The sequence below is a fragment of the Oncorhynchus mykiss genome, chromosome 17 (assembly GCF_013265735.2).
Source record: "Oncorhynchus mykiss isolate Arlee chromosome 17, USDA_OmykA_1.1, whole genome shotgun sequence".
NCBI lineage: Eukaryota > Metazoa > Chordata > Actinopteri > Salmoniformes > Salmonidae > Oncorhynchus > Oncorhynchus mykiss.
In genome coordinates, this window is record NC_048581.1 from 77,025,005 (window position 1) to 77,050,840 (window position 25,836).

The 25,836-nt window shown below is 41.8% G+C and overlaps 1 protein-coding gene across 2 annotated transcripts in view; it reads right to left on the reverse strand.

The window, feature by feature from the left end:
• The window catches only part of LOC110494605 (contactin-3), a 79,189-nt gene that overhangs the window by 16,766 nt on the left and 36,587 nt on the right, over positions 1-25,836 (reverse strand). For both annotated transcript variants that reach the window (XM_021569821.2, XM_021569820.2), the window contains exons 4-13: positions 22,205-22,380; positions 20,015-20,113; positions 11,021-11,224; positions 10,366-10,468; positions 9,752-9,936; positions 5,781-5,917; positions 5,232-5,361; positions 4,442-4,592; positions 3,829-3,956; positions 1,423-1,598 (exon numbers count right to left, since the gene is read on the reverse strand). In XM_021569821.2, the coding sequence (XP_021425496.1) occupies positions 1,423-1,598; positions 3,829-3,956; positions 4,442-4,592; positions 5,232-5,361; positions 5,781-5,917; positions 9,752-9,936; positions 10,366-10,468; positions 11,021-11,224; positions 20,015-20,113; positions 22,205-22,380 (1,489 nt within the window). The remainder of the gene's footprint in view (positions 1-1,422; positions 1,599-3,828; positions 3,957-4,441; positions 4,593-5,231; positions 5,362-5,780; positions 5,918-9,751; positions 9,937-10,365; positions 10,469-11,020; positions 11,225-20,014; positions 20,114-22,204; positions 22,381-25,836) is intronic.

Genomic DNA, 25,836 nt, shown 5'->3' on the forward strand with positions numbered 1-25,836 from the left:
AAGCGGAGCAGAGTGGCACTTATGTGAAGCTAAGGGATGGCATGGCACTCCTCTCCTCTGAGAGGTTAACATGCTTATGCCATGTCTACGTCTGACATACCAGCCAGCAGATGTCTGACCGGAGTACGAGGGGTTAAATCCCATGCTTTGGCAGGCAGGAAGCTATGAGGCAGATCTGGTTTAATTATGTTAATTCATTCATTAGAAGCTGTTGAGAGGAACTGGTAATCTCCTTGGGCATTGGGATATGGAATCTGTGAAAACTCTTTCTCATTATGTGTGTGTCCACATGTCAATGTCATTTGTAATTTCCACGCAGGAGTGAACTTAGCATGACCACAACATTGGAGGGGTTCAACTCCAATACCAACCTCAACTTTTATCCATTCATTAATTTTTTTTCCAACTACAGTATATCCATACAATGAACCTCGGGTGAGGAATGAATCCATAAAACAGTGAAAACATTTCCCTAAAACTATTTGGCAGAGACAAGTGCAGAACAAATTAATATCAAAACTGAACACATATTTTCAACAAAGAGTAGTCTCTTATCGTTAATTCAAGGAATGAGGAATTTTACAGGTGCCAAGGCTTGCCCTTGGTTAATGCCAGCCAACTCATTATAAAACTCTTTCGGGGCACAAGATTCATAAATAGGTATGCAAATTAAATTACAGCAAAGAGAGATGATAACAAAATGTTCTCCCTTGAGGTGGATGGATGAAAAGTAAAAATACTTTTAATTAATCAGGCTTATTCCACCATAGAAACATTTTATGGATTAGCATGATCTCCTATGAAATACTATGGCTTTTCACCTTTATATTGTCTTATTGATAACGTTGCAATTAGTATGAGCTGTCCAATAGACAGGGAGAGGAAATATGCATTGCAGATTCATTGAAAAAGAGAAACTATAGCTTGAAACAATGGAAATTAAATACAGCCTATTGAAGCAACACTTCAATGAGACTGCTGCTAAGATTTGATCCCAACACATCCTTCATTTGTACTCTTCTTGAATACACATTTAATAAAGTAGCCTACTGTGTGACAATAGGGCTTTCAGATGTTTTTAAGATGTAGCCAACCTATTATACAGAGATTATACAGTTTCCAAATAAGGCATATTGTTTTGTATAGTCTGCCACACTGTGTGAAAAAAATATCCCACACTCTTATAAACAAGGGTGCTATCTAGAACCTAAAAGGGTTCTTCGGCTTTCCTAGTAGGAGAACCCTTTGAAAAAGCCTTTTGGGTTCCATGTAGAACCATTTCTACAGAGGGTTCTACATGGATCACAAAATTGTTCTACCTGGAACCAAAAAGGGTTCTCCTATGGGGATAGCTGAATAACCCTTTTTTCTAAGAGTGTAGAATAGCCTCACAGCGGTGGTCCAATGCTGCTGATGACTTACCCCTCCTACTCTGTCGAAATGGTCGGCATCCCCGTGGAAGTCTATGAGCTGCCCGTTGAATTCCCAGGAGAAAGACACATCCAAGGCTGGATCGCTGGCTATCTGGCAGGGCAGCACGATACTCTCGCCAACAATGATCTCCATGTTAGCAGGCCTCTGGGTGATTCTGGTGGGCTCTGTCCAGGCAACGACAGTTTAGTATGCATCTTAATACTCTCTGGGTGGGATCCACTAAATTCAAACAACTCTAGTGTTTAAGATTATAATTATATCAAACTATTATTATGACAAGGATCACCATAGCTACATGTATCTAGCTTCTAGAACTTAACTTTCAAACTATTTTTGCCTAACTAACATTGAACCTTTTTGGGATAGGGGGCAGCATTTTCACTTTTGGATGAATAGCATGCCCAGAGTGAACTGCCTCCTATGTCCTAGATACTAATATACGCATATTATTATTAGTCATTCAAACAGTTTCTAAAACAGTTTGAATTATGTCTGTGAGTATAACAGAACTCATATGGCAGGCAAAAACCAGAGAAAAAATCCAACCAGGAAGTGGGAAATCTGAGGTTTGTAGTTTTTCAAATCAGCCCCCATTGAAGATACAGGGTGATATTAGTTATGTTTCACTTCCCAAGGCTTCCACTAGATGTCAACAGTATTTAGAACCTGTTTTGAGGATTCTACTCTAAAGGAGGGGCTCATAAGGGCTCTTTGAGTGAGTGGTCTGGCAGAGTGCCACAGCCTCGGTCTTGCGCGCTCATGTGAAAAGTAGCTACGTTCCACTTCATTTGTACAGACAAAGGAATTGTCCGTTTGGAACATTAATGAAGTGTTATGTTAAAAACATCCTAAAGATTGATTCCATACTTAGGTTGGCATGTTTCTACGGGCTGTAACGGAACTTTTTGAACTTTTCGTCCGACGTTCGTCGCGACCTGAACACGCTTTTGGATTTGTTTACCAAACGCCCTAACAAAATAAGATATTTGGACATAACTGATGGACATTATCGAACAAATCAAACATTTATGGTGGAACTGGGATTCCCGGGAGTGCATTCTGATGAAGATCATCAAAGGTAAGTGAATATTTAAAATGCTATTTCTGATTAATGTTGACTACCCAATCTTTTGGCTGCTTTGTTGTCTAAAGGCTGTACTCAGATTATTGCATGGTTTGCTTTCTCCGTAAAGTTTTTTTTTTTTTTTATCTGACATAGCGGTTGCATTAAGGAGAAGTTTATCTAAAGTTTAATGTATAATAGTAATATCTTTATCAATGTTTATTATGAGTATTTCTGTAAATTGATGTGGCTCTCTGCAATATCACCGCATGTTTTAGAACTACTGAGCGTAACGTGCCAATGTAAATCAGATTTTTTTTATATAAATATGAACTTTATCAAACAAAACATACACGTATTGTGTAACATCAAGTCCTATGAGTGTCATCTGATGAAGATCATCAAAGGTTAGTGATTCATTTTTATCTCTATTTCTGATTTTTGTGACTCCTCTCTTTGGCTGGAAAAAATGGCTGTTTTTCTGTGGCTTGGTGGTGACCTAACAATCGTTTGTGGTGCTTTCACTGTAAATCCTTTTTGAAATCAGACACTGTGGCTGGATTAACGAGAATTATATCTTTAAAATGGTGTAAAATACTTGTATGCTTGAGGAATTTTAATTATGAGATTTTTGTTGTTCTGAATTTGCCGCGCTGCACTTTCACTGGCTGTTGCTAGCGGTACCCCAGTCCTAGCCAGGTTAACACAATTTCTGGTTAACACTTCATATTTGCATGGTCAAATTGGGGGAAAATGTTTGAAGTAGGATTATGCAAGCAGAATACATTCCCAATGGTGGCTGCAGTGGAGTATGGGCATTGTAAGAGAAAGGTCAGGATAATTAAATTCCATTAGATTACAGGGTTCAGCTGTTGGCGTATGACCTAAAAAAGCTAATGAGAAAAACAATGGAGGTAGTGACGGACGCTTACAATACATGTACCTGATAACTGCACCAACACACTACGTCACCACACCCATAAATAAAGACCTTCACTTAATTGCTGTATAATAACTTGTCTATTTCACCACTCTCTCTAGTGAAATCAATTCCAATTGCTTTAATTGCAAAATTACAACCTTGTCTATGTACAGACAAAATAGTAATGACCAATTGAAGTAGTACGGACAAATTGTAACGATCACTTTCATTAAATGTTAGGCTGGAATTATTGGTACAATAATCAGTACAAGACAGTAGATAAAAATATCCGACAGTAACGACAGCGGTTGATGTTAAAAATGGCAATTACGTTAAAATCATGAACCAAAATGAAAAGTTTTTGGGAGATGCATCGGGCTTATTGTGAGAACACGTTATGATATCACACCTGTGATAAGGAGTCTTCCGGTGGCGCTTGCAGTCCCAAACTGATTTTTAGCGATGCATGTGTAGCTCCCCGCATCCCTTCTGGTTGCGTTGACAATCTTCAGTGTCCCGTTGGCAAGCAGAGTAATCCTAGGGGATAAATAACAGAGGTTCTGAGCTGTTGCTTGGGTAGAGAATAGAAGAGCCATTTTTGAATACAGTCCAAGTGCTAGGATGCATAATAGCCTTCCGTTTCAACATAATTTCCATTTTTCCTTGTATTCCAACAGAGAAAACTGAAAATTGACTTTGCATTTAGCAATTTCCTGTGAAATTGGTGTCCTAATGCCAATCCTTCTACCCAGGCTTGCCATCCAAAAGATGGTTATCTGCATGTGAATTTTTGAATTTAAACAAAATAAGCCTGACTGAAACCTGAATGACTGAAATGTAGGTATTTGCATATGCTAAGCATTCAATATGCACAGACTCCGCATACAACATTTACTATCTATATCTAAATTTTTCCAGGGGTTTGTTTTCTTCTCATAGGCCTTTCCCCCTATTCATCCACACATCTGCAAATATTCTAATAACACACAGCTGCCCTTTGTTCATGCTGGGTTTCACACTACCTCTCGTTTTTCTGCACGATCTCATTGCTTTTCTTCCACAGGCTAATTGCCCGGGGCGAGGCTTGGGGCTTGCACTCCAGAACCACTTCACTGCCTGAGCGAGCTTTCAGCAGGGGCTTCAGTGGATTCTTGGAGAAACTGGGAGGTGATGCTTTAGGAGACACAGGGGGGGAAGTGAAGAAGACAACTTGAACCAACTCACAGATCAACTGTGCTGAGCTGAGATTGACTGTCATTCCCTCCCTCCTTGCCCTATCCAATGGCATCAAAACCAGGATCTCCATAGGAACTGCTCCAGAGCTTCAGTGATGAAGCCATGTCAGCGATGAAGCCCTTTCCCCCCTCCCCCATAGAGACCAGTCCTCACTACACACTATGGGCTTCTCTAAACGTTGGGCTTTGTCTGTCATCATCACATTTTGTCAGTCATCATCTGAGACCCCCAGTGTCATTAAATATCAAGACAGAATTGGATTTCTCATCCAGTCAGTCAGATAGAACTCAGCAAAGCTCTCCGAATAAATCGATATGTAATCTACATGAGAAAGCCCTCTGATACCACTGTGCAATGCGTTTGTAGTATCAAAATCAATATGGTGAAATGATTGAAAGTAAAATGAGACACTCCATCAGATTCATATTTTCTTCTCTGGAGCCGAAGTGGCATTAAATGAGGCTGCGAGTGAATGTTGAAAAGGGCAACGGCAGGGTGCTAGTTTTATCTTTAAGAATATGATCAAACACACAGCAATCTAGACACACATAAAAGCAGAGAGGAAAGCTATCTTACCTAACACCATTAGCTCAGCGCTGGAATAAATAATGCCATGTTTGTTTTCAGCCACACACTGATACATTCCGGCGTCTGACAGGTTTAATGCTGCTATGGAGAGAGCCCCGTTTTCGATTTGTACCCGGCCCTGTGGACGAGAAAGCAAGCAGATCTGCATATGTATTGCTAGAGCAGTCTATTATGTCCACAGGCGCAAATGCAATTACTTGTACACTATGAAGAGACAAGAGAGGGGAAGAAATAACACTTTATAGCACCCTGTTCTGGTATGTATGCTCAGGTTGGAACTGGGATAGGGTGAGGGGGTAGAAAATGCTGACCTGCTGCTTCAACAAAAACAAAGAAAGTAATGTTGTCAATAGCAGTAGACCACTAATAAGCTATGTATTTCCCATGGCCATCAAGTTGGAAAAGCCACTAAAACATTTTGCTGCTGATGTATTACTCAGACTGAATTTGGACCCCATCAGCTGTTCAGAGATGCTGAAGCACAGCACACTATGTGGAGATGCTGATGTGGTTTAACATGCAAGACTCCATACATACCTCTGCCATTAGGTTGTCTCCATTCCTCAGCCAACTGTAGGAGGGCTTGGGTTTTCCGTTTGCCTTACACTCCCAGAACAGGTTCTCCTCAATGGACAGGGCCCCGTCGATCATTGTTTGCAGCCAATGGGGTTTTGCTATGAAAAGAGGGAATATGCAGATGTCAGGGACATGATGTGTCAAAGAAATAATGATGATAACAAGGACAACAGAGCCAAGACTGAAAATAAATTGTTATCGTGGACCGCTGACATAATATCAGAATTGTGCCTTAACAGTTTGAATTAATATTCCATCATTGGATTCTCCATTCACCGAGCTGCCAGGACAGTAGACTCAGGGAAATTGAGAGGGGGAGGGGTATGCCTCTTCATCAAAAGCAAATTGTGTGCTGACTTGAGTACAGTGAAAGTCTCGAAACATTGTTCACAACTGTTGTTCACAATTGTTCACCAACTCAATCATCAAGTTTGCAGACAACACAACCATAGTAGGGCCGATTAGCAACAATGACAAGACAGAGTACAGGAAGTAGGTGAGGGACCTGGCAGAGAGGTGCATTAACATTAACAAAATGAAGGAGCTAATCGAGGACTTCAGGAAAAAGCAGAGGGAGCACACCCCTATCCACATTGATGGGACTGCAGTGGAGAAGGTGGAAAGCTTAATGTTCCTCTGCGTAACACATCACTGACGATCTGAAATGGTCCACCCACACAGACAGTGTTGTGAGGAGGCAGAAGAAATTTGGCTTGGCCCCTAAGACTCTCACAAACATTTATAGATGCACAATTAAGAACATCCTGTCGGGCTGTATCACTGCCTGGTACGGCAACTGCACCGCCCGCAACCGCAGAGCTCTCCAAAGGGTGGTGCGGTCTGCCCAATGCACACTGCCTGCCCTCCAGAACACCTACAGCACCCGATGTCACATCGGGCCTGTTCACCCCACTATCATCCAGAAGGCAAAGTCAGCACAGGTGCATCAAAGTTGGGACCAAGAGACTGAAAAACAGCTTCTATCTATAGGCCATCAGACTGTTAAATAGCCATCACTTGCCGGCTACCACCCGGTTACTCAACCCTGCACCTTAGAGAATCACTGGTCACTTTAATAATGGAACACTAGTCATTTGAATAATGTTTAGATACTGCTTTACTCATTTCAAATGTATATACTGTATTCTATTGTACTGTATTTTAGTCAATGCCACTCCGACATTGCTCATCCTAACATTTATATATTTCTTAATTCCATGATTTTACTTTTAGATTAGTTGTTGTGAATTTTTAGATATTACTGCACTGTTGAGCTAGGAACACAAGCATTTAACTACACCCGCAATAACAACTGCTAAATGTGCGTATGTGACGATACAATTTGATTTGAACAGATCCATATACGATGGAATCTCAATTGCACTCCACACTGCCCTCACCCACCTAGATAAGAGTGTCATGACTGTCCTGACCAGGTCAGGTTACAGGAGACCACAACCCTACAGATTATCTCTCAACCCCAACAGAGGAGGAGAGATCTAGGGGTCTGAAGATGTGGGGGTTTTATGACCCCTTACGCCCCTGGTAAATATCAGGCCACAGACAAATTCCTTTGTCCTGTTACTATGGAGAACCAGCCTCAGAACATTAAACATGAAATTAAGGGACTTTGGAACAATGGTTACCCATCAGCCACAATGGTGGTCATGACGATAGATGGAATATGAAAATGTATGTCATTTTTGTTTTGTTATTAAAGGTTAATAGATGACGTTATTACGAAAACATTGTAACGTAAAGAGTTTTCCTAGTATATGTTTTATGTTTATACATTGTACTTTGTGTGGAAAATGTCCAAATCAAAGGGAATGTTTTGGTAACGATGAAATGTTAAGTTAGTTGTCTAAAATTGGATTTGAGTGAAATCTAGACCTTGCCCTCATTAACATGGTACGTCCAGAGAATTGCCCTAAAGGCGGTTACGCCCACTTCTGACCCAAGGGTATAAAACCTGTGAGTATAGAATTTACATAGAGGACGACGTGACCCAAGCTGCAGCAAAGGTCTAAAAAGTGAACGAACCCAGAATGCAACGCAAGTTTGAAGACAAAGAAATCCTTTTCTATCCAAGCTACGGATGAGTAGCTGTGTCTAAGCGGGTGAATTCAAGTCAAACCACCTAGCCTCCATCTCCCATTGAATCGTGGTATCTAAAGGGTTTCATTCCTATGCTGTGAGCCCTGAGCTACAGAGCTGTCTGTCCACAGAAGACCCCTTCCAGAGCAAAGGGTGAGGGAACAGACTCCTAAGCCAAAAGGACACTGACATCGGGAGGACGATCAGAGAGGTGCGCCGGAGTAGTGCGTCATCGAGCAGCCTGGACGGTCCACGCAGAGAAACCTCGGAGATCATCCCCACGTAATACATCATTATATTCTGACCCATTAGAGCGGCAGTTTGGGGCAAGGCTAGGGTTAGAATAGCATAGCTGACAAATTCACCCAAATGTATATTTCTCTCGTGTACTTTCTTTTTTCTCTCTCTCTCTTTGAAATCCCCCTTTTGGGGAACACACACCATAGTGTGTTGGCCCGTTATACTAAGTTCTAATCAATAGCCTATAATGTGTTTTGTCTATGTGTATCTTCTATCATCATTTTACCTTTTTAGTAAATAAATATTCAACTAAGATTGGTGTGGTACGAACTCATTGGTGAGACCCGGGTCCGTGCAGATTCACGGGCTATATGACGTTCAGAACATTGGTAGGCAACTGGTTTGGTAGGCAACTGGTTAATTAGCGGCTGTTAGCGGCTGTTGTAAAATCGATATTCTGATATTCTGAGTTAATTTGGGAAATAGAAACTCAATAAAAACTAGTTTTCCCATGGTGCCCCAGGTTAATGAGTTAATAATTGCTTGATTCAGTTAATCACGCAATTAGAAACTTGTAATCATTCAATGGGCAACAGTCATCACATTAACTAATACAACGTCACGACAAGAGGAATACTTATATCAGAATGCTGTTCATTTACTACAGCTCAGAGTTCAACACCATTGTCCCCTCCAAGCTTGTCACCAAGCTTAGGACCCTGGGACTGAACATCTTCCCTCTGCTACTAGATCCTGGACTTCCTGATGGGCCGATCCCAGGTGGTAAGAGTATCACCTCTGCCACGTTGACCTTCAACATGGGAGCCCCACAGGGGTGTGTGCTTAGTCCCCTCCTGCACTCCTTGTTCACCCACGACTGTGTGGTAACGTACAAGTCCAACACCATCATCAAGCTTGCTGACGCCACGACGGTGGTAGGCCTGATCACCGGAGACAATGAGACAGGGAGGAGGTCAGCCTACAGGGAGGAGGTCAGTGATCTGGCAGTGTGGTGCTGGAACAACAACCTCTCCCTCAACGTTAGTAAGACCAAGGAGCTGATAGTGGATTACAGGAAACTGGGGGGCGATCACGCCCCCATCCACAGCGACGGGGCTGCAGTGGAGCGGGTCGAGAGCTTCAAGTACCTCTGTGTCCAAATCACTAAGGACTTAAAATGGTCCACTCACATGTGCACACTCATGAAGACGGTGCGAAGACCTCTTTCTCCTCAGGAAGTTGAAAAGGTTTGGCTTGGGAATATGGCATTGGAGCTAACCCTGCTTCTTATGTTCTTGTGTTCTTCTTCTTTTTTTCTTGTGTGTTTTTGTTCTACCTTAGGTTATTTTGAGTGGTATATTGATATTGATTACTGCATTGTTGGGTTTGGAGCTTGCAAGAAAGGCATTTCACTGTACTTTTGCACGTGACATTAAAACTTGAAATTTCACACTGCCAAGTTTTCTAACAGATAACCAAGGCCAAAGCCAGTATTCTGACTCCAAGCCTACATTTACAAATGTGGGTATCTATTATAACAGCACATTGACTCATAAGTGTCTCTGGATTCATTCAATGTAAAATGGATCACTTACCCTGGAAGGCGATACGACCTCGTGCAGCGTTTTTTCCCCGGCTATTTTCTGCCACGCACTCATACATCCCTGTGTCTTCCTGCTGGAAATGTGGAATTTCAAGAACAGCGTTGGAGTTCTTCATCTTCACCTTACTGGGAAATGGGACACCGCTGGTTCTCCTCCAACTTATTTCTGGGACTGGGCTGCAATACAATGAGGAGAAAAAATCCCTTATGACGACTGTCTGTCAGTCTGAGGTGAAAAAATGTTGATTCACTGTACAGAAGCTTTTACTGCGTAACGGAATTCAATTTTTCTCTAAAGAGGAGGCTGCCAAAGCCTTTAGAATTAATGTAACCATACAAATCTGGAAATCTGGCTTTCATCCATTTTCACTGTATCAAATTTCAACAGCTTTGCCTTCCTGGACATATGAAAGGATGTTTGATTTTCACATCCTCACAATGTGCTACTGCTTTCTCTACTCCTCTGTAAGTCTGTGATACTTGACTTCAAGACGATGAGTGATATCACTAATATTCCAGCATCCTATAAACAGCAAACCTTCTAATTACAAAGACCTGCATAACAAATAAAACTGCACTCTCACAAACACATGCACATTCACTTACTTTCCCAGTGCGAAGCATTCTAGTTTTACCGTGGATCCCTTCGCAGCTGGAACAGTGTCAGGGAAATTAACTTCTATTTTCGGTTCGTATTCACCCATTGCTCCTATGAAAGGGAAACAATACACAAACAGCATTTTGGCATCAATGATTAATGGCATACACACTTTACGCCTTGGAAGACAAGGCTCAACAATAACATGGGCCCAGAAACACAAAGGTCTTTGTGTGTGGAACAGAAACGATTACTGAGAGGTTGGTAAGAGGGAGAGAAACGGAAAAGGTTTATTAAAGATTCAAAGAAGAATACACCTGGGGGAGGGGATGGTATGTATTCATCTCCTGTGGAGATGTGACTTCTTTTCAGACTGAATCTAATATTCAAGCTGCTAGGAGGGCAGCAACTCCACCCAATGACTTTTCCCTTTGAGGAGGTAAGGTTACTCTGTCTTTTACCAAGTACAATTAGCATTATAGACTATCAGGAAAGAATGGTCTATTGTAGACTGTGTATTGTCTGCCAATGCTATACACGTTGAGCGAGGTAGACTATTGATGTTGTAGCCTGTGTAGCGCCTATCTCTTTATAAGGAGCTTAATCTGGGCAGCTTGTGCAGACTGATCAGCGTGTATGTTTACATAAAGGATGGGATCTTACCGTCATTCCTCAGGACCAGTGGTGTAGGAGAGCTGAGGACTTTGCCCTTAGTGATGCTATTGTTGACCACACAGGTGTAGTTGCCCACATCAGAAGGCTCCACTTTAGCGATGTACAGACTTCCTGTCTCCTGGGAGATGAATCGACGACTATCTTGCTGGACAAAGTAGGGGTACTCATTGAAGATCCATGCAAACGTCAGCTCTAGGAGGGAGAGGAATGTGACAGCGGTAAATACAGTAGTAGTACTGAACAGTAACATATGTATGTAGAAGTAGTAGTCAACATTGAAAAATGCCCTTTTGAAAATATAATTTAGCATGTATGTGAAATGTTTGTGTAGATATATCCTTTGCTGAAATAGTGTACAAGAAATCAAAATACATTTTCTTCTCTATATTTAAAGTTTAAAGATACCAGTCGAATGCAGTAGAACAGCTATTGCTGCACAAGAAAGAGCGTCCAAAGGAAAGAGAGCAAACCAAAATGGATTACAGCACCGCACTGGCACTCTCATGACACATGCCCTGTTCTCTACTCTGAGTGACTCAGGACAGGGCTTTCTTCCAGGCTTGTCTCATGCATGCCATGCTTCTCCTCAGCCAACAGGCCTAGCATAATTAAGAACACAGAACACAGCATTACTGACTCATCTTGAAGAGAGCACAGATTCACAGGCGTGAGGTACTGTAGCAGTAGCCTATCCAATGTGGTGTGGAGGCGAGAGTGTGTAGGGAGCTACAAGGTGTGTATGTACTGTCACTCATTTCCTGTCCCCCTGGGAGCAGAACGCTTTGCAACCTTGGGTGCTGGGATCACGCTTTGGCAGTCGGTTCAATGAAGCCAAAACTAATTCATTCTGATGAAGCAAAGCAAGACCGGGTATCCCTGACTCTAAGCTATGTGGCCAGTGATGAACAGTGATAGCATTTGTCAAGCAAATACAAGTATAGAGGAAAATGAAAATATAGTGCAACAACCTCTTTTCTTATTGAACACAATAGCCATTTATGTAACATGCACAATGTTACAAACATGCCGTAGCTGCAACACAAAAGAAAACCATCCCATAATTGAGCCCTCGAGAATAAACAAATATTTATGATGGAGCCCTAATGCAGTCACTTTAGCTAGCAACAATATTTCATTTGTGGCCATGTCTATGTAACATGAGATATAATGTGTCATTTGAGAAAACATCTATTCCAACATTTGAAGCCGCTGAGGCCGAATAAAAACCTGCAGGGATGTCTTATAGTCAGTGGGTAACAATGGGCCCAACGAGTTCAAGGTTGTGCGTCAAATTCATGCTTCGCAATGCAATGAGAGCAGTGCTATGCTTACTGGGTCGTATTCTCTTGTTCAAATAGGAAAACCAAACAAAACACAATACTGCTATGGTAACAACATGCCTGGCAAAAGATCATTTCTAAGCAAGAGGCTGTCGCAGTGTGTTTCAAACTGGCTACACAAGGCCATTATCACCTCCTCCAGCTGTACAGGCCTGTATACACACACACACACACACACACACACACACACACACACACAATGTGTACTATACAAAAGAGAGGAACCTCTAATGGGTCACGTTTAAAAGGATACTTCAGGTTTTTGGCAATGAGGCCCTTTATCTACTTCCCCAGAGTCATAGGAACCGTGTATACCATTTTTTTGTCTCTCTAGTATGAAGGAAGTTATAGTTGGTTCGCGAGCCGTTAGCGCCATGATAGCTCCATGACTGGAAGTCTATGGGTAACGCTAGTAAGCAATTACGCTAGAGTTAGTTAGAAACTTCCTTAAACTGCACACAGACATAAAAATGATATCCACAAGTTCAAATCAAATTATATTGGTCACATACACATATTTAGCAGATGTTATTGCAGGTGTAGCAAAATGCTTGTGTTCCTATCTCCAACAGTGCAGTAGTATCTAACAATTCACAACAATACACACACATCTAAAAGTAAAAGAATGCAATTAAGAAATATATCCATCTTAGGACGAGCAATGTCTGCGTGGCATGGACTAAAATACAGTAGAATAGAATAGAGTATATACATATGGAATGAGTAAAGCAGTATGTAAACATTATTCAAGTGAATAGTGTTCCATTCTGAAAGTCCATTTCTATGTGCAGTGGCAAGACAAAGTATGTGAACCCTTTGGAATTACCGGGATTTCTGCATAAATTGGTCATAAAATTTGATCTGATCTTCATCTAAGTCACAACAATAGACAAACACGGTGTGCCTAAACTAATAACACACAAATGATTGTATTTTCATGCCTATATTGAATATATCATTTAAGAATTAACCGTGTAGGTTGGAAAAAGTATGGAGTCAGAAGTCAGCAAACGTGGAGTCCAATCAATGAGACGAGATTGGAAATGTTGGTTAGAGCTGCCCTGACCTATAAAAAAAACTCACTAAATTAGAGTTTGCTATTCACAAGAAGCATTGCCTGATGTGAACCATGCCTCGAACAAAAGAGATCTCAGAAGACCTAAGATTAAGAATTGTTGACTTGCATTAAACTGGAAAGGGTTACAAAATAATCTCTAAAAGCCTTTATGTTCATCAGTCCACGGTAAGACAAATTGTCAACAAATGGAGAAAGCTAAGCACTGTTGCTACTCTCCCTAGGAGTGTCCGTCCTGCAAAGACGACTGCAAGAGCACAGCACATAATTCTCATTGAGGTTAATTAAGAAGAATCCTAGAGTGCCAGCTAAAGAGTTACAGAAATCTATGGAACATCCTAACATCTCTGTTGACGAGTCTACGATACGTGAAACACTAAACAAGAACGGTGTTAATGGGAGAACACCACAGAAGAAGCCACTGCTGTCCCAAAAAAACATTGCTGCAAGTCTGAAGTTCATATAAGAGCACCTGGATGTTCCACAGCGCTACTGGCAAAATATTCTGTGGACAGAGGAAACTAAAGTTGAGTTGTTTGGAAGGAACACAACACTACGTGGGGAGAAAAAAAGGCACAGCACACCAACATCAAAACCTCATCCCAACTGTAAAGTATGGTTTGGGGCTGCTTTGCTGTCACAGGGCCTGGACAGCTTGCCATCATCGATAGAAAAATGAATTCCCAAGTTTATCAACACATTTTGCAGGAGAACGTAAGGCTGTCCGCCAACTGAGCTCGTCAGAAGTTGGGTAATGCAACAGGACGATGACCCAAAACACAGAAGTAAATCAACAACAGAATTGCTTCAACAGAAGAAAATATGCCTTCTGGAGTGGCCCAGTCAGTCCTGACCTCAACCCGATTGAGATGCTGTGGCATGACCTCAAGAGAGAAGCCACCTCCCTAAGTTTGTTTTACTCACTGCTTTAGCACACTCCACTAACCCTGATGTCCTTGCCGTGTCTGAATCCTGGCTTAGGAAGGTCACCAACAATTCTGAGATTTCCATACCCAGCTACAACCTTTTCCATCAAGATAGAACTGCCAAAGGGGGAGGAGTTGCAATCTACTGCAGAGAAAGCCTCCAAAGTTCTGTCATACTTTCCAGGTCTATACCCAAACTGTTTGAACTTCTAATTTAAAAAACAAACCTCTCCAGAAATAATGTGCCCTGGACACCATTTGTGAATTTATCGCCCTGCATCTAGCTTCAGAGTTCGTTCTGTTAGGTGACCTAAACTGGGATATGCTTAACACCCCGGCAGTCCTACAATCTAAGCTAGATGCCCTCATTCTCACACAAATTATCAAGGAACCCACCAGGTACAACCCTAAATCTGTAAACATGGGCACCCTCATAGACATTATCCTGACCAACTTGCCCTCCAAATACACCTCCGCTGTTTTCAATCAGGATCTCAGCGATCACTGCCTCATTGCCTGTATCCGCGGTCAAACGACCACCCCTCATCACGGTCAAACGCTCCCTAAAACACTTCTGCGAGCAGGCCTTTCTAATGGACCAGGCCGGGTATCCTGGAAGGATATTGACCTCATCCTGTCAGTCGAGGATGCCTGGTCATTCTTTAAAAGTAATTTCCTCACCATCTTAGATAAGCATGCCCCGTTCAAAAAATTCAGAACTAAGATATAGCCCTTGGTTCACTCCAGACCTGACTGCCCTTGTCCAGCACAAAAACATCCTGTGGCGGACTGCAATAGCATCGAATAGTCCCCACGATATGCAACTGTTCAGGGAAGTCAGGAACCAATACACGCAGTCAGTTAGGAAAGCAAAGGCTAGCTTTTTCAAGCAGAAATTTGCATCCTGTAGCTCTAACTCCAAAATGTTTTGGGACACTAAAGTCCATGGAGAACAAGAGCACCTCCTCCCAGCTGCCCACTGCACTGAGGCTAGCTAACACGGTCACCACTGATAAATCCATGATCAAACATTTCAGTAAGCATTTCTCAACGGATGGCCATGCCTTCTTCCTGACTACTCCAACCCTCGCCAACAGCTCCACCTCCCCTGCAGCTACTCGCCCAAGCCTCCCCAGCTTCTCCTTCACCCAAATCCAGACAGCAGATGTTCTGAAAGAGCTGCAAAACCTGGACCCGTACAAATCAGCTGGGCTAGACAATCTGGACCCTCTCTTTCTAAAACTATCCTCCGCCATTGTTGCAACCCCTATTACCAGCCTGTTCAACCTCTCTTTTGTATCGTCCGAGATCCCTAAAGATTGGAAAGCTGCCGTGGTCATCCCCCTCTTCAAACGGGGTGACACCCTAGACCCAAACTGTTACAGACCTATATCCATCCTGCCCTGCCTATCTAAGGTCTTCGAAAGCCAAGATATTAAACAGATCACTGACCATTTCGAATCCCACCGTACCTTTTCCGCTGTGCAATCCGGGTTCTGAGCCGGTCACGGGTGCACCTCAGCCACGCTCAAGGTACTAAATAACTGCCATCGATAAAATATATACCGTCTTCATCGACGTGGCCAAGGCTTTCGACTCTGTCAATCACCGTATTCTTATCGGCAGACTCAATAGCCTTGGTTTTTCTAATGACTGCCTTGCCTGGTTCAACAATTACTTTGCAGACAGAGTTCACAGTGTGTCAAATTGGAGGGCTTGTTGTCCGGACCTCTGGCAGTCTCTATGGGGGTACCACAGGGTTCAATTCTCGGGCCGACTCTTTGCTCTGTTTATATCAACGATGTTGCTCTTGCTCTGGGCGATTCCCTGATCCACCTCTACGCAGATGACACCATTCTGTATACTTATGGCCCTTCCTTGGACACTGTGCTAACTAACCTCCAAACGAGCTTCAATGCCATACAACACTCCTTCCGTGTCCTCCAACTGCTCTTAAACGCTAGTAAAACCAAATGCATGCTTTTCAACCATTTGCTGCTCGCACCCGCCCGCCCGACTAGCATCACCACCCTGGACGGTTCTGACCTAGAATATGTGGACAACTATAAATACATAAATACCTAGGTGTCTGGCGAGACTGTAAACTCTCCTTCCAGACTCATATTAAACATCTCCAATCCAAAATAAATTCTAGAATCGTCTTTCTATTTCGCAACAAAGCCTCCTTCACTCACGCCGCCAAACTTACCCTAGTAAAACTGACTATCCTACCGATCCTCGACTTCGGCGATGTCATCTACAAAATAGCTTCCAACACTCTACTCAGCAAACTGTATGCAGTCTATCACAGTGCCATCCGTTTTGTTACCAAAGCCCCTTATACCACACACCACTGCGACCTGTATGCTCTAGTCGGCTGGCCCTCGCTACATATTAGTCGCCAGACCCACTGGCTCCAGGTCATCTACAAGTCCATGCTAGGTAAAGCTCCGCCTTATCTCAGTTCACTGGTCACGATAACAATACCCACCCGTAGCACACGTTCCAGCAGGTTTATCTGACTGATCATCCCCAAAGCCAACACCTCATTTGGCCGCCTTTCCTTCCAGTTCTCTGCTGCCAGTGACTGGAACGAATTGCAAAAATCGCTGAAGTTGGAGACTTTTATTTCCCTCACCAACTTTAAACATCAACTATCTGAGCAGCTAACCAATCGCTGCAGCTGTACATAGTCCATGTGTAAATAGCCCACCCAATCTACCTACCTCATCCCCATACTGTTTTTATTTTATTTACTTTTCTGCTCTTTTGCACACCAGTATCTCTACTTGCACATCATCATCTGCTCATTTATCACTCCAGTATTGACATGTTGATGCTACCCATCCCGGTAGCGGGATAATTGTCATCAGCAACTGCTGAATAGCATAGCGCCACAGTCAAATAATATTACTAAAAATATTCATATTCATGAATTCACAAGTGCAATATAAAAAAACACAGTTTAGCCTTTTGTTAATCCACCTGTCGTCTCAGATTTTGAAATTATGCTTTACAGCGAAAGCAATCCAAGCGTTTGTGTAAGTTTATCGATAGCACAATATAACATTATGTACACTAAGCATTAAGTAGCTAAGTCACGAAAATCAGAAAAGCAATCAAAAAAACTGTTTACCTTTGATGATCTTTGGATGTTTTCACTCACGAGACTCCCAGTTACACAACAAATGTTCCTTTTGTTCCATAAAGATTATTTTTATACCCAAAATACCGACGTTTGTTTGTCGCGTTATGTTCAGAAATACACAGGAAAGAGCGGTTACGACAACGCAGACGTATATTCCAAATAATATCCATAATGTCCACAGAAACATGTCAAACGTTTTTTATAATCAATCTTCAGGTTGTTTTTAAAATACATATTCGATAATATAATCAACCGAGTGTGTAGCTTTTTCAATAACAGCGGGAGAAACAATGGCGGCTTTACTCAATTGCGCAAAACTCACTCTGAGAGCCCCCACCTATCCACTTACGCAATGTGATCTTTCACGCTCATTTTTCAAAATAAAAGCCTGAAACTATGTCTAAAGACTGTTGACACCTTAGGGAAGCCATAGAAAAATGAATCTGGTTGATATCCCTTTAAATGGAGGATAGGCATGAATAGGAACAGAGAGGTTTCAAAATAAGAGGCACTTCCTGATTGGATTTTAATCAGGCTTTCACCTGCAATATCAGTTCTGTTATACTCACAATATTTTTACAGTTTTGGAAACTTTAGAGCGTTTTCTATCCTAATCTGACAATTATATGCATATTCTAGTTTCTGGGGCTGAGAAATAGGCAGTTTCAAATGAGTACTTTTTTTTTAGCCAAAAACGAAAATACTGCCCCCTACACCCAACAAGTTAATCTGCTAAATTGTAATTATTCGCTCTTATGGCCTATTTAATGCCTAACTCCTCATGCCTTTTGCACACACTGCATATAGACTTTATTTTTTTCTACTGTGTCATTGACTTGTTTATTGTGTTATTGGCTTGTTTATTGTTTACTCCATGTGTAACTCTGTGTTGTTGTCTGTGTCACACTGCTTCACTTTACCTTGGCCAGGTTGCAGTTGCAAATGAGAACTTGTTCTCAACTAGCCTACCTGGTTAAATAAAGGTTAAATAAAATAAATAAAGTTCACCCCCAAGACTATTGTTTAACTGAAACACTTTTGTTAAGAGGAATGGTCCAAAATTCCTGCTGGACATTGTGCAGGTCTGATCCGCAACTACAGAAAACATTTGGTTTAGTGCTGCCAAAGGAGGGTCAACCAGTTATTAAATCCAAGGGTTCACATACTTTTTACACCCTGCACTGTGAATGTTAACACTGTGTTCAACAAAGACATAAAAATAGATCATTTGTTGTGTGTTATTAGTTTAAGGAGACTGTGTTTGTCTATTGTTGTGACTTAGATGAAGATCAGATCAAATGTTATGACCAATTTCTGCATAAATCCAGGTAATTCCAAAGGGTGCGCATACTTTATTTCCAATGCATATGGGGCAGCAGCCTCTAAGGTGCAGGGTTGAGTGGATGGATATTTAACAGTCTGATGGCCTTGAGATAGAAGCTGTTTTTCAGTCTCTCGGTCCCAGCTGTGATGTGCCTGTACAGACTTCGCATCTGGATGGTAGCGGGGTGAACAGGCCGTGGCTTGGGTGTTTGATGTCCTTGATGATCTTTTTGGCTTTTCTGTGACATCGGGTGTTGATTGTCAGTGATGTGTACGCCGAGGAACTTGAAGCTTTTCAACTTTTTCATCTGACTCTGAAGTAGATAAAGGGTGTCCTTGCCAAAATCTCGAATTTTCCCTTTAAAGTGAGTGGTGGTCCTTTGTAGCTCAGTTGGTAGAGCATGGCGCTTGTAATGCCAGGGTAGTGGGTTTGATTCCTGGGACCATCCATACGTAAAATGTATGCACGCATGACCAAGTCGCTTTGGATAAAAGCGTTCGCTAAATTGCATATATTCTGGTCCTGCAACAGGGTCAGTCTGTATGTACAAAGTCCATTATTCAATACCAAGGAAAGTTTAACTGAGTAGGGTTGCGATCACACACACTGCAATAGCAATCTCAAATGTGCAGAGTCATTCATCTGTACAAGTTGAAAATAGCATGAAAGATAAACAAGATATCCCAGAAAGTTTTTTTGTTTGTTTTTCCTCTAGGGTATAGAATAAATGAGTTTGAAAAATCACTTTGAATTCTACATTCCATTTGAGTTGGGATAAGTTACAATTGATTATGTGATCCAGGTTTTAAAATCACTTTGCTGGGAACGTATTGCCTAAGGATCAGGTTAAGCCTCCAATTTGAGGAACATCTTTTCATTTGCCCCCAGATTTGTCTCTAATTGAAGGAAATAGTTCAGAATGAAAAACAAACAGAGGCCAATCACGCACGGCTTTATTCTGCAGACATCTGTGTGCAATAAGTTTCATTTGAGGTTGCTAGCTGGAATGATTGCTTTGAGGGCTAACAAATACGGTGTTATGAATAAACATATTGTGAACACCCCGAATAACTTCTGTATATAATACTTAATCAAAGATTTTAATGGGATACAGAAGAGCGGTACCTTTCCAGTTATTCATAGATATCTCTAATAAGGAAAAAACATACCTCCAGAATGCATGGGTGGTCCACATAACAAAACCACTCCTTGGCCCTCTCGGACATTCACAGCACTCCGTGCAGTTTGGGTCTTGAAGTTATCTAGGTCTAATCAACACAAAAATCCAGCTTTAGTGTTACTACAGAATGGATGAATATGCATAATAAAGCATAATGGACAGTAAGCACTAACATGAGTATGCCTAAATACAGCTGACAACTCAATCAGTATCAGCCAATGTGTTTCCCACTGTGGTTTGAGTTTCACCACCACATGCATCCGTTATATTGGTTTCTTCAGAGCTCTAAAATCCATGTGGTGCAGGAAACCATTCACAGGTACAGTGATTGATTGCTTTAGAACACACCCAATGCTATACAATACTTTGAAAGGCAACTGTAACATTGAACATTATTGATGGACTTGAGTATGTGATGTATACCTCACAACACACAGTTGTTATGATAGCAGCAGGAGATTAACTTGCAAAGGGATAATAGAGAGAGGAGGAAACTGGAAGAACTGAACAAACACAGAGCACATGACGAAAAACAGGATTCAGTGCCAAGAGCAATAACCAACATCATTATTAAATGCAGTGTAATCTTGCACTTAGCTTCCCCATTGATACTCTGGGCGCAATTCATCCCTGCAAATGAAAGGGGAAAAAGCTGACAGACTGAGCTTGTACCTGGGATGATGAAACGTTACTCTGTTTCAGTGAGTGATGGGCAAACCACTGTACCCCTGTGCCTAATGACTCCGCACCCTTGGGCTGGCAGCCCTGCAGTCAGGCCCCGAACACAAACAAAAGAAAGTCAATGTGACCGTTAAGACAAATTGGGAAAAGAGAAGGATTATAGAGGGGAGTGGGAGAGCGAAGGGAAGATTAATGAGCCAGTCTCTGATGACCGTGGTGAAATCCAACACGGCCAAGTCATAGCAGGATTCTGTCCAGGCCACGCGGTGGGTGGCCATCTTCCAACAGAGCAGTGGAGAACTACAACTCTCAGACAAGGTGCTGATTCTAAAGCAGGAGGAGGTAGGCTAGCTAGGCTATCTACAGACAGGTGGTGCAGGCTGGTTGGAAAGCATAACCACACAGCTGCAGCTGATCATGACGGTAATATTAATTTCAAACAGTGGGGGTTGGTACTGAAAGGTAGTAATCAGTTAAGGTAGGGAGATGAGGCCCTCCTATTCTCCTCTCTCCTCACACAGAAAGTCACAGCAGGGACTGGTGCTAAAATGCAGCACTCTGCAGGCTGGCTCTACCCTGTCTGTAGCAGAATGAGTGCTTCCTCTAGGCTAATATGTCTCCTCTGCACAACTCTGAGAGCCAACAAGAATGTGTCGGGAGGGAAGCCAGAAAAATATATATAGAGAGGTATCTTATCCAACTTATCCAGTTGTGTTAGTTGTTCAGAAATTCAATATAAATAGGATGAAGTTGATGGCCATAACACATCACAAAAAAGAAACACATCATCAAAATGGCGGTTGAATTGTGGAGACAGGAAATGGAGGAAGCAAGCCATCCTTGTCTATGGCAGCTTCTTCATTACAAGGAAAAGCTAGCAGCCTATGCAGCAACCTTCATGTATCGCCAATACCTCCTCTGTGCATTCCCCTACTAGACAATAAATATCAAGCAGCTTCCCTCCTCACCTAGGACCAACAAGTGAGATTCATTATCCAGCCCATGAGGGTAAAGGCAGTCAATCTCTTAAGGGGAAGGAAAGGCTCTATCTCTAGGACATGATCAATAGTGAGACGGCATGAACAGTGAGAGGGGAGAGGTGTCTCTACACTGTCTGTCTGTTGGCTCTCTATATGGTAGAGAATCATGCCAAAGCTTCATATTCATATAAATGATTGTGTCTGGTTTGCAAAGTCTTAAGCTTTATTTGTGTTGTTTTCCTTTCAAGTCCAGAACGCAGACGCTGGCATAGATTTGCAAAGTATCAGTCAATACCGAGTGAGCTCAGATGCTGTCAAACCTGGAAACACAGCGACTAATGAGAATCAATGGAGTCAGAAGCTGCCTTACCCATTTTGTTGCATCTGACATTTCATTCAATTAACCCTTAAAAATATATATTTGAAGCAAACCAAACAAGAAATCAGAATGCTAAGGCCACAGCAACAATACTCACACAGACACACACAGATGTGTTAAAAATAGCCCAATCACTTACATGCAAATTGTAGAGTGGCTCGGCAGCTGAGGATGATCCCCCATGTGTTGAAGGCAGTGCACTGGTATATCCCTGTGTCTTGGTCCCTGTCCAGACTGTTAATGATCAGGTTGCCTCCAGACATGTGACGCCGGTAGTCACTCCCCAGATCAATGAGTGTTCCGTTAAGCGACCATCTGGAAAGACGCAAACACAATCAGCAGCCGAGCCTCTGGAGATGCACAATCACAAACATTTATCATATGGATCGATTTGATGGGTGCAGGTGACCATTATTCTGTGAACACCAAGAGATAGGAAATATCAAAACATTAGTTTGAATCTTTATGATTCCCTCATGATAAAGACAATTGAATCAAATGAAAGATATTGGATATAATCACCCTGTAATTGTTGGTGTTTTTAGCATGAGACTTTTCATAGTGTATTGGGTTAGCCTAGCTAGCTGCCTTGGCATTTCAAAGACTGGCCTATTTGTTTCTATTGTACATAATTGTATTATGGCATTTTTTTTACTTCACATCTCACATTAATGATATAAAATAATTATGATATAAAATATATTATTTGTTTTGAGTCATAGCTCAAAACAAATAATATTTTCAAGTTGTCCAAAAACACCAATCACCAGCTAAGATAAATACAGGGATATACACTGAGTGAGGTCAAATAAAGTAAAATATAAAATGTTTTGGATGGTTTAGTACTAATGATTTGCTGCAATAAACAATTTACAAATAGGAAAACTATTTTTTGTTTTTCCACAGTGAGACAGAAACCTAAAAATGAAAAAGGAAAATTAACGAAGCTGAGAGGCATGATAAGTATGGATTATTTTCCACTTAAGAAAGCAAGTAATTGTGAATGATTAGGATGAGACTTTGAGCCAGCTAGCTTGAACAATGCCATTCTGGGACAGTGAAATGACAATTCCAATGATGAGCAAAAAAAATCTATATTATTTTTCCCCTTTTCAGTAAACTAACGAGCAGAGAAAATTATTCTTCACACAGCCTTAAAACCAGCCATGACTCTCCCCAGACTCCCGCCTGACAGACTACAAAAGATATAGCTGTCTTTCATGTTGTTGACTGCATTATTCATCTATCACAGTGTGGTTTTCACTTAATCAGACATATTTTGTCATCATTCCAGATACCAAAATTATTTTAAAAATGTTTGAAGTTACAGTGTGTGATGAAGCCTGTTTCGTGGGCGCACAAATATGAATGCAAAAAACTAGGGAGTTTGATGACTTATTGAATCTCAATTGCTTTAAAAAAACAGCTTGTTTCTACATGTTCCAAACTGCTCTGTTGATACAGTATGATACATCATGTTACCATAGGTATACAGTCTATAGAAGGAGTGTCTCACGTGTCATCTCGTGCTAATATTTATATATTTCTTAATTCCATTCTTTTACTTTTAGATTTGTGTGTATTGTTGTAAATTGTTAGATACTACTGCACTGTTGGAGCTAGGAACCCAAGCATTTTGCTACACCTTCAATAACATCTACTAAATATGTGTATGTGACCAATAAAATTAGATTTGATTTGATTTATAATAAAGTGGAGAGGGGGAGAGGGAGAGGTGGTCTGGTGGCTAATTATATTCGCAGCCACCCCAGAATATCTGAAGTTAATGGGAGAGGACAGTAGGCAGGCTGAGCAGATCAGACACCCCTGGAGCAGATGGCTGAGCTCTGCCTCTGCTGGGTGTGATGGTGTCTATGCACGACACAGCCAGTCACTATGCCAGCCACCCCATCTAGCAGCAGTAGCAGCAACACCTTAAACTGCAAGCCTAAACAGTGGGACAAGTTGTCAGAGACACCCCTCACCTGCCACCACTAAGTAGCCACCAGAAAAGGCCTGGTATGAAACCCCCCTGAGGGTGAAGACTAGGTGACAGAGCATGAAACTCCCGTCACATATAGAGCACCCATTCCATGAGAGTAAGAGTAAAGACTAAGGATAGACCACAGTGCTGCAGCTAGTGTAATTTCACTACAAAACAAGCAGATGTGGAGTTATTTAACCTGAACCAATATAATTGAAATCACACAAATTACCAAGCAGTCATCACACTGAGATGTTATTATCACTCCACCAATTAAACCCCATGCGGACATAACTATCCTTTGCCATCCACTATCCAAAACATGAATTATCCATGTTAGCATAGTCATATTGTATTTGCGTCGTCACCGTCATCATCATCATCATCATATGCAGTGATGTGTATCTCTCTAACAGTCAGTAAAATGGTTCTCATCACCTGTGAGGTTGTGAGCAAAACCTCAAATATGGAGGCAAAAACATTAAATTAGACATATTTTTACTGTGAGAGTATAAGATTGTTGCAAGCAGCATGCTGTGACCTGTATAGAAGTCTGTGCCCTCAAACCTGTTGCCAGCTCCGGACTAATGAGGACTAGGGTTGCAAAGGGTAGGAAACTTTTTGGTAAATTTCCGGAATTCTTCCATGGGAAGTTAAGCCCTGGAATTTGGGGGATTTTGCAAAAATTCATCAAAAAAGCTTATAACAGTGAACCTTTTTTTGTAGGATACACAAGGCAATTCAAGATCTTGTGGCATATTTTGGTTAAACTATCCACAATTCAATGGAATTGCAACCCTCTGCAAGGCACAGTGCACTCTTCCATCACATGTGCAGTGAACTCTTCCATCACATGTACAGCTGATTCTCAAGATCTTGCACACTAATGAGATGCTATTGAGCCCACACTACTACACTGTCTGAGCCAAGGACTACATGCTTTCTGGTAAGTTCACAACAAGCAACCTACTTCTCTTCGAGGTGAAAATGATGAATCAGACACCTTATCGATAGCAACAGCTCATCGTCCTCCTGCAATCAGATTTGTTTTTACTCAATGGAGGAACGTAGTCAGAGAAATGCTGATGAATGTCTTGCTCGAGCTGTGTATGCAACTGGTTCACAGATTCAGAGTTCAAGTGAAGGTCAAGCAAATCATAGCGGTCAAGGTCAAGCAAATCATCTCTGATGGGTGGTCGAATGTTCGTTGGCAAGGAATGACTAACTACATCATCTCCACCCCTCAACCTGTATTATACACGAGCACAGACACAAGGGACACACACCATTCTCTACATTGCATAGGAGCTGAAGGCAGTCATCAATGACCTTGGACCCAGAAGGTATTTGCACTGGTGAATGACAATGCTGTGAACATGAAGGCTACTTGGTCTAAATGGAGGAGTTCTACCTCACATCACACCCATTGGCTGTGCTGCTCATGCATTGAATCTGCTCCTCAAGGACATCATGGCACTGAAAGAATGAATACACTCTACAAGAGAGCCAATGAAATGGTTAGGTATGTGAAGAGTCAGCAAGTTATAGCTGCAATCTACCTCATCAAGCAAAGTGAGAAGAATAAGAGCAGCACATTGAAGCTACCCAGCAACACCCCTTGGGATGGTGTTGTCATCATGTTTGAGAGGCTCCTGGAGGGGAAGGAGTCCCTCCAAGAAATGGCCATATCACAGTCTGCCGATATGGACTCTCCCATCAAGAGGATCTTTCTGGATGATGTATTTTGGGAGAGAGTGGTAAGCAGCCTGAAAATCCTGAAACCTATA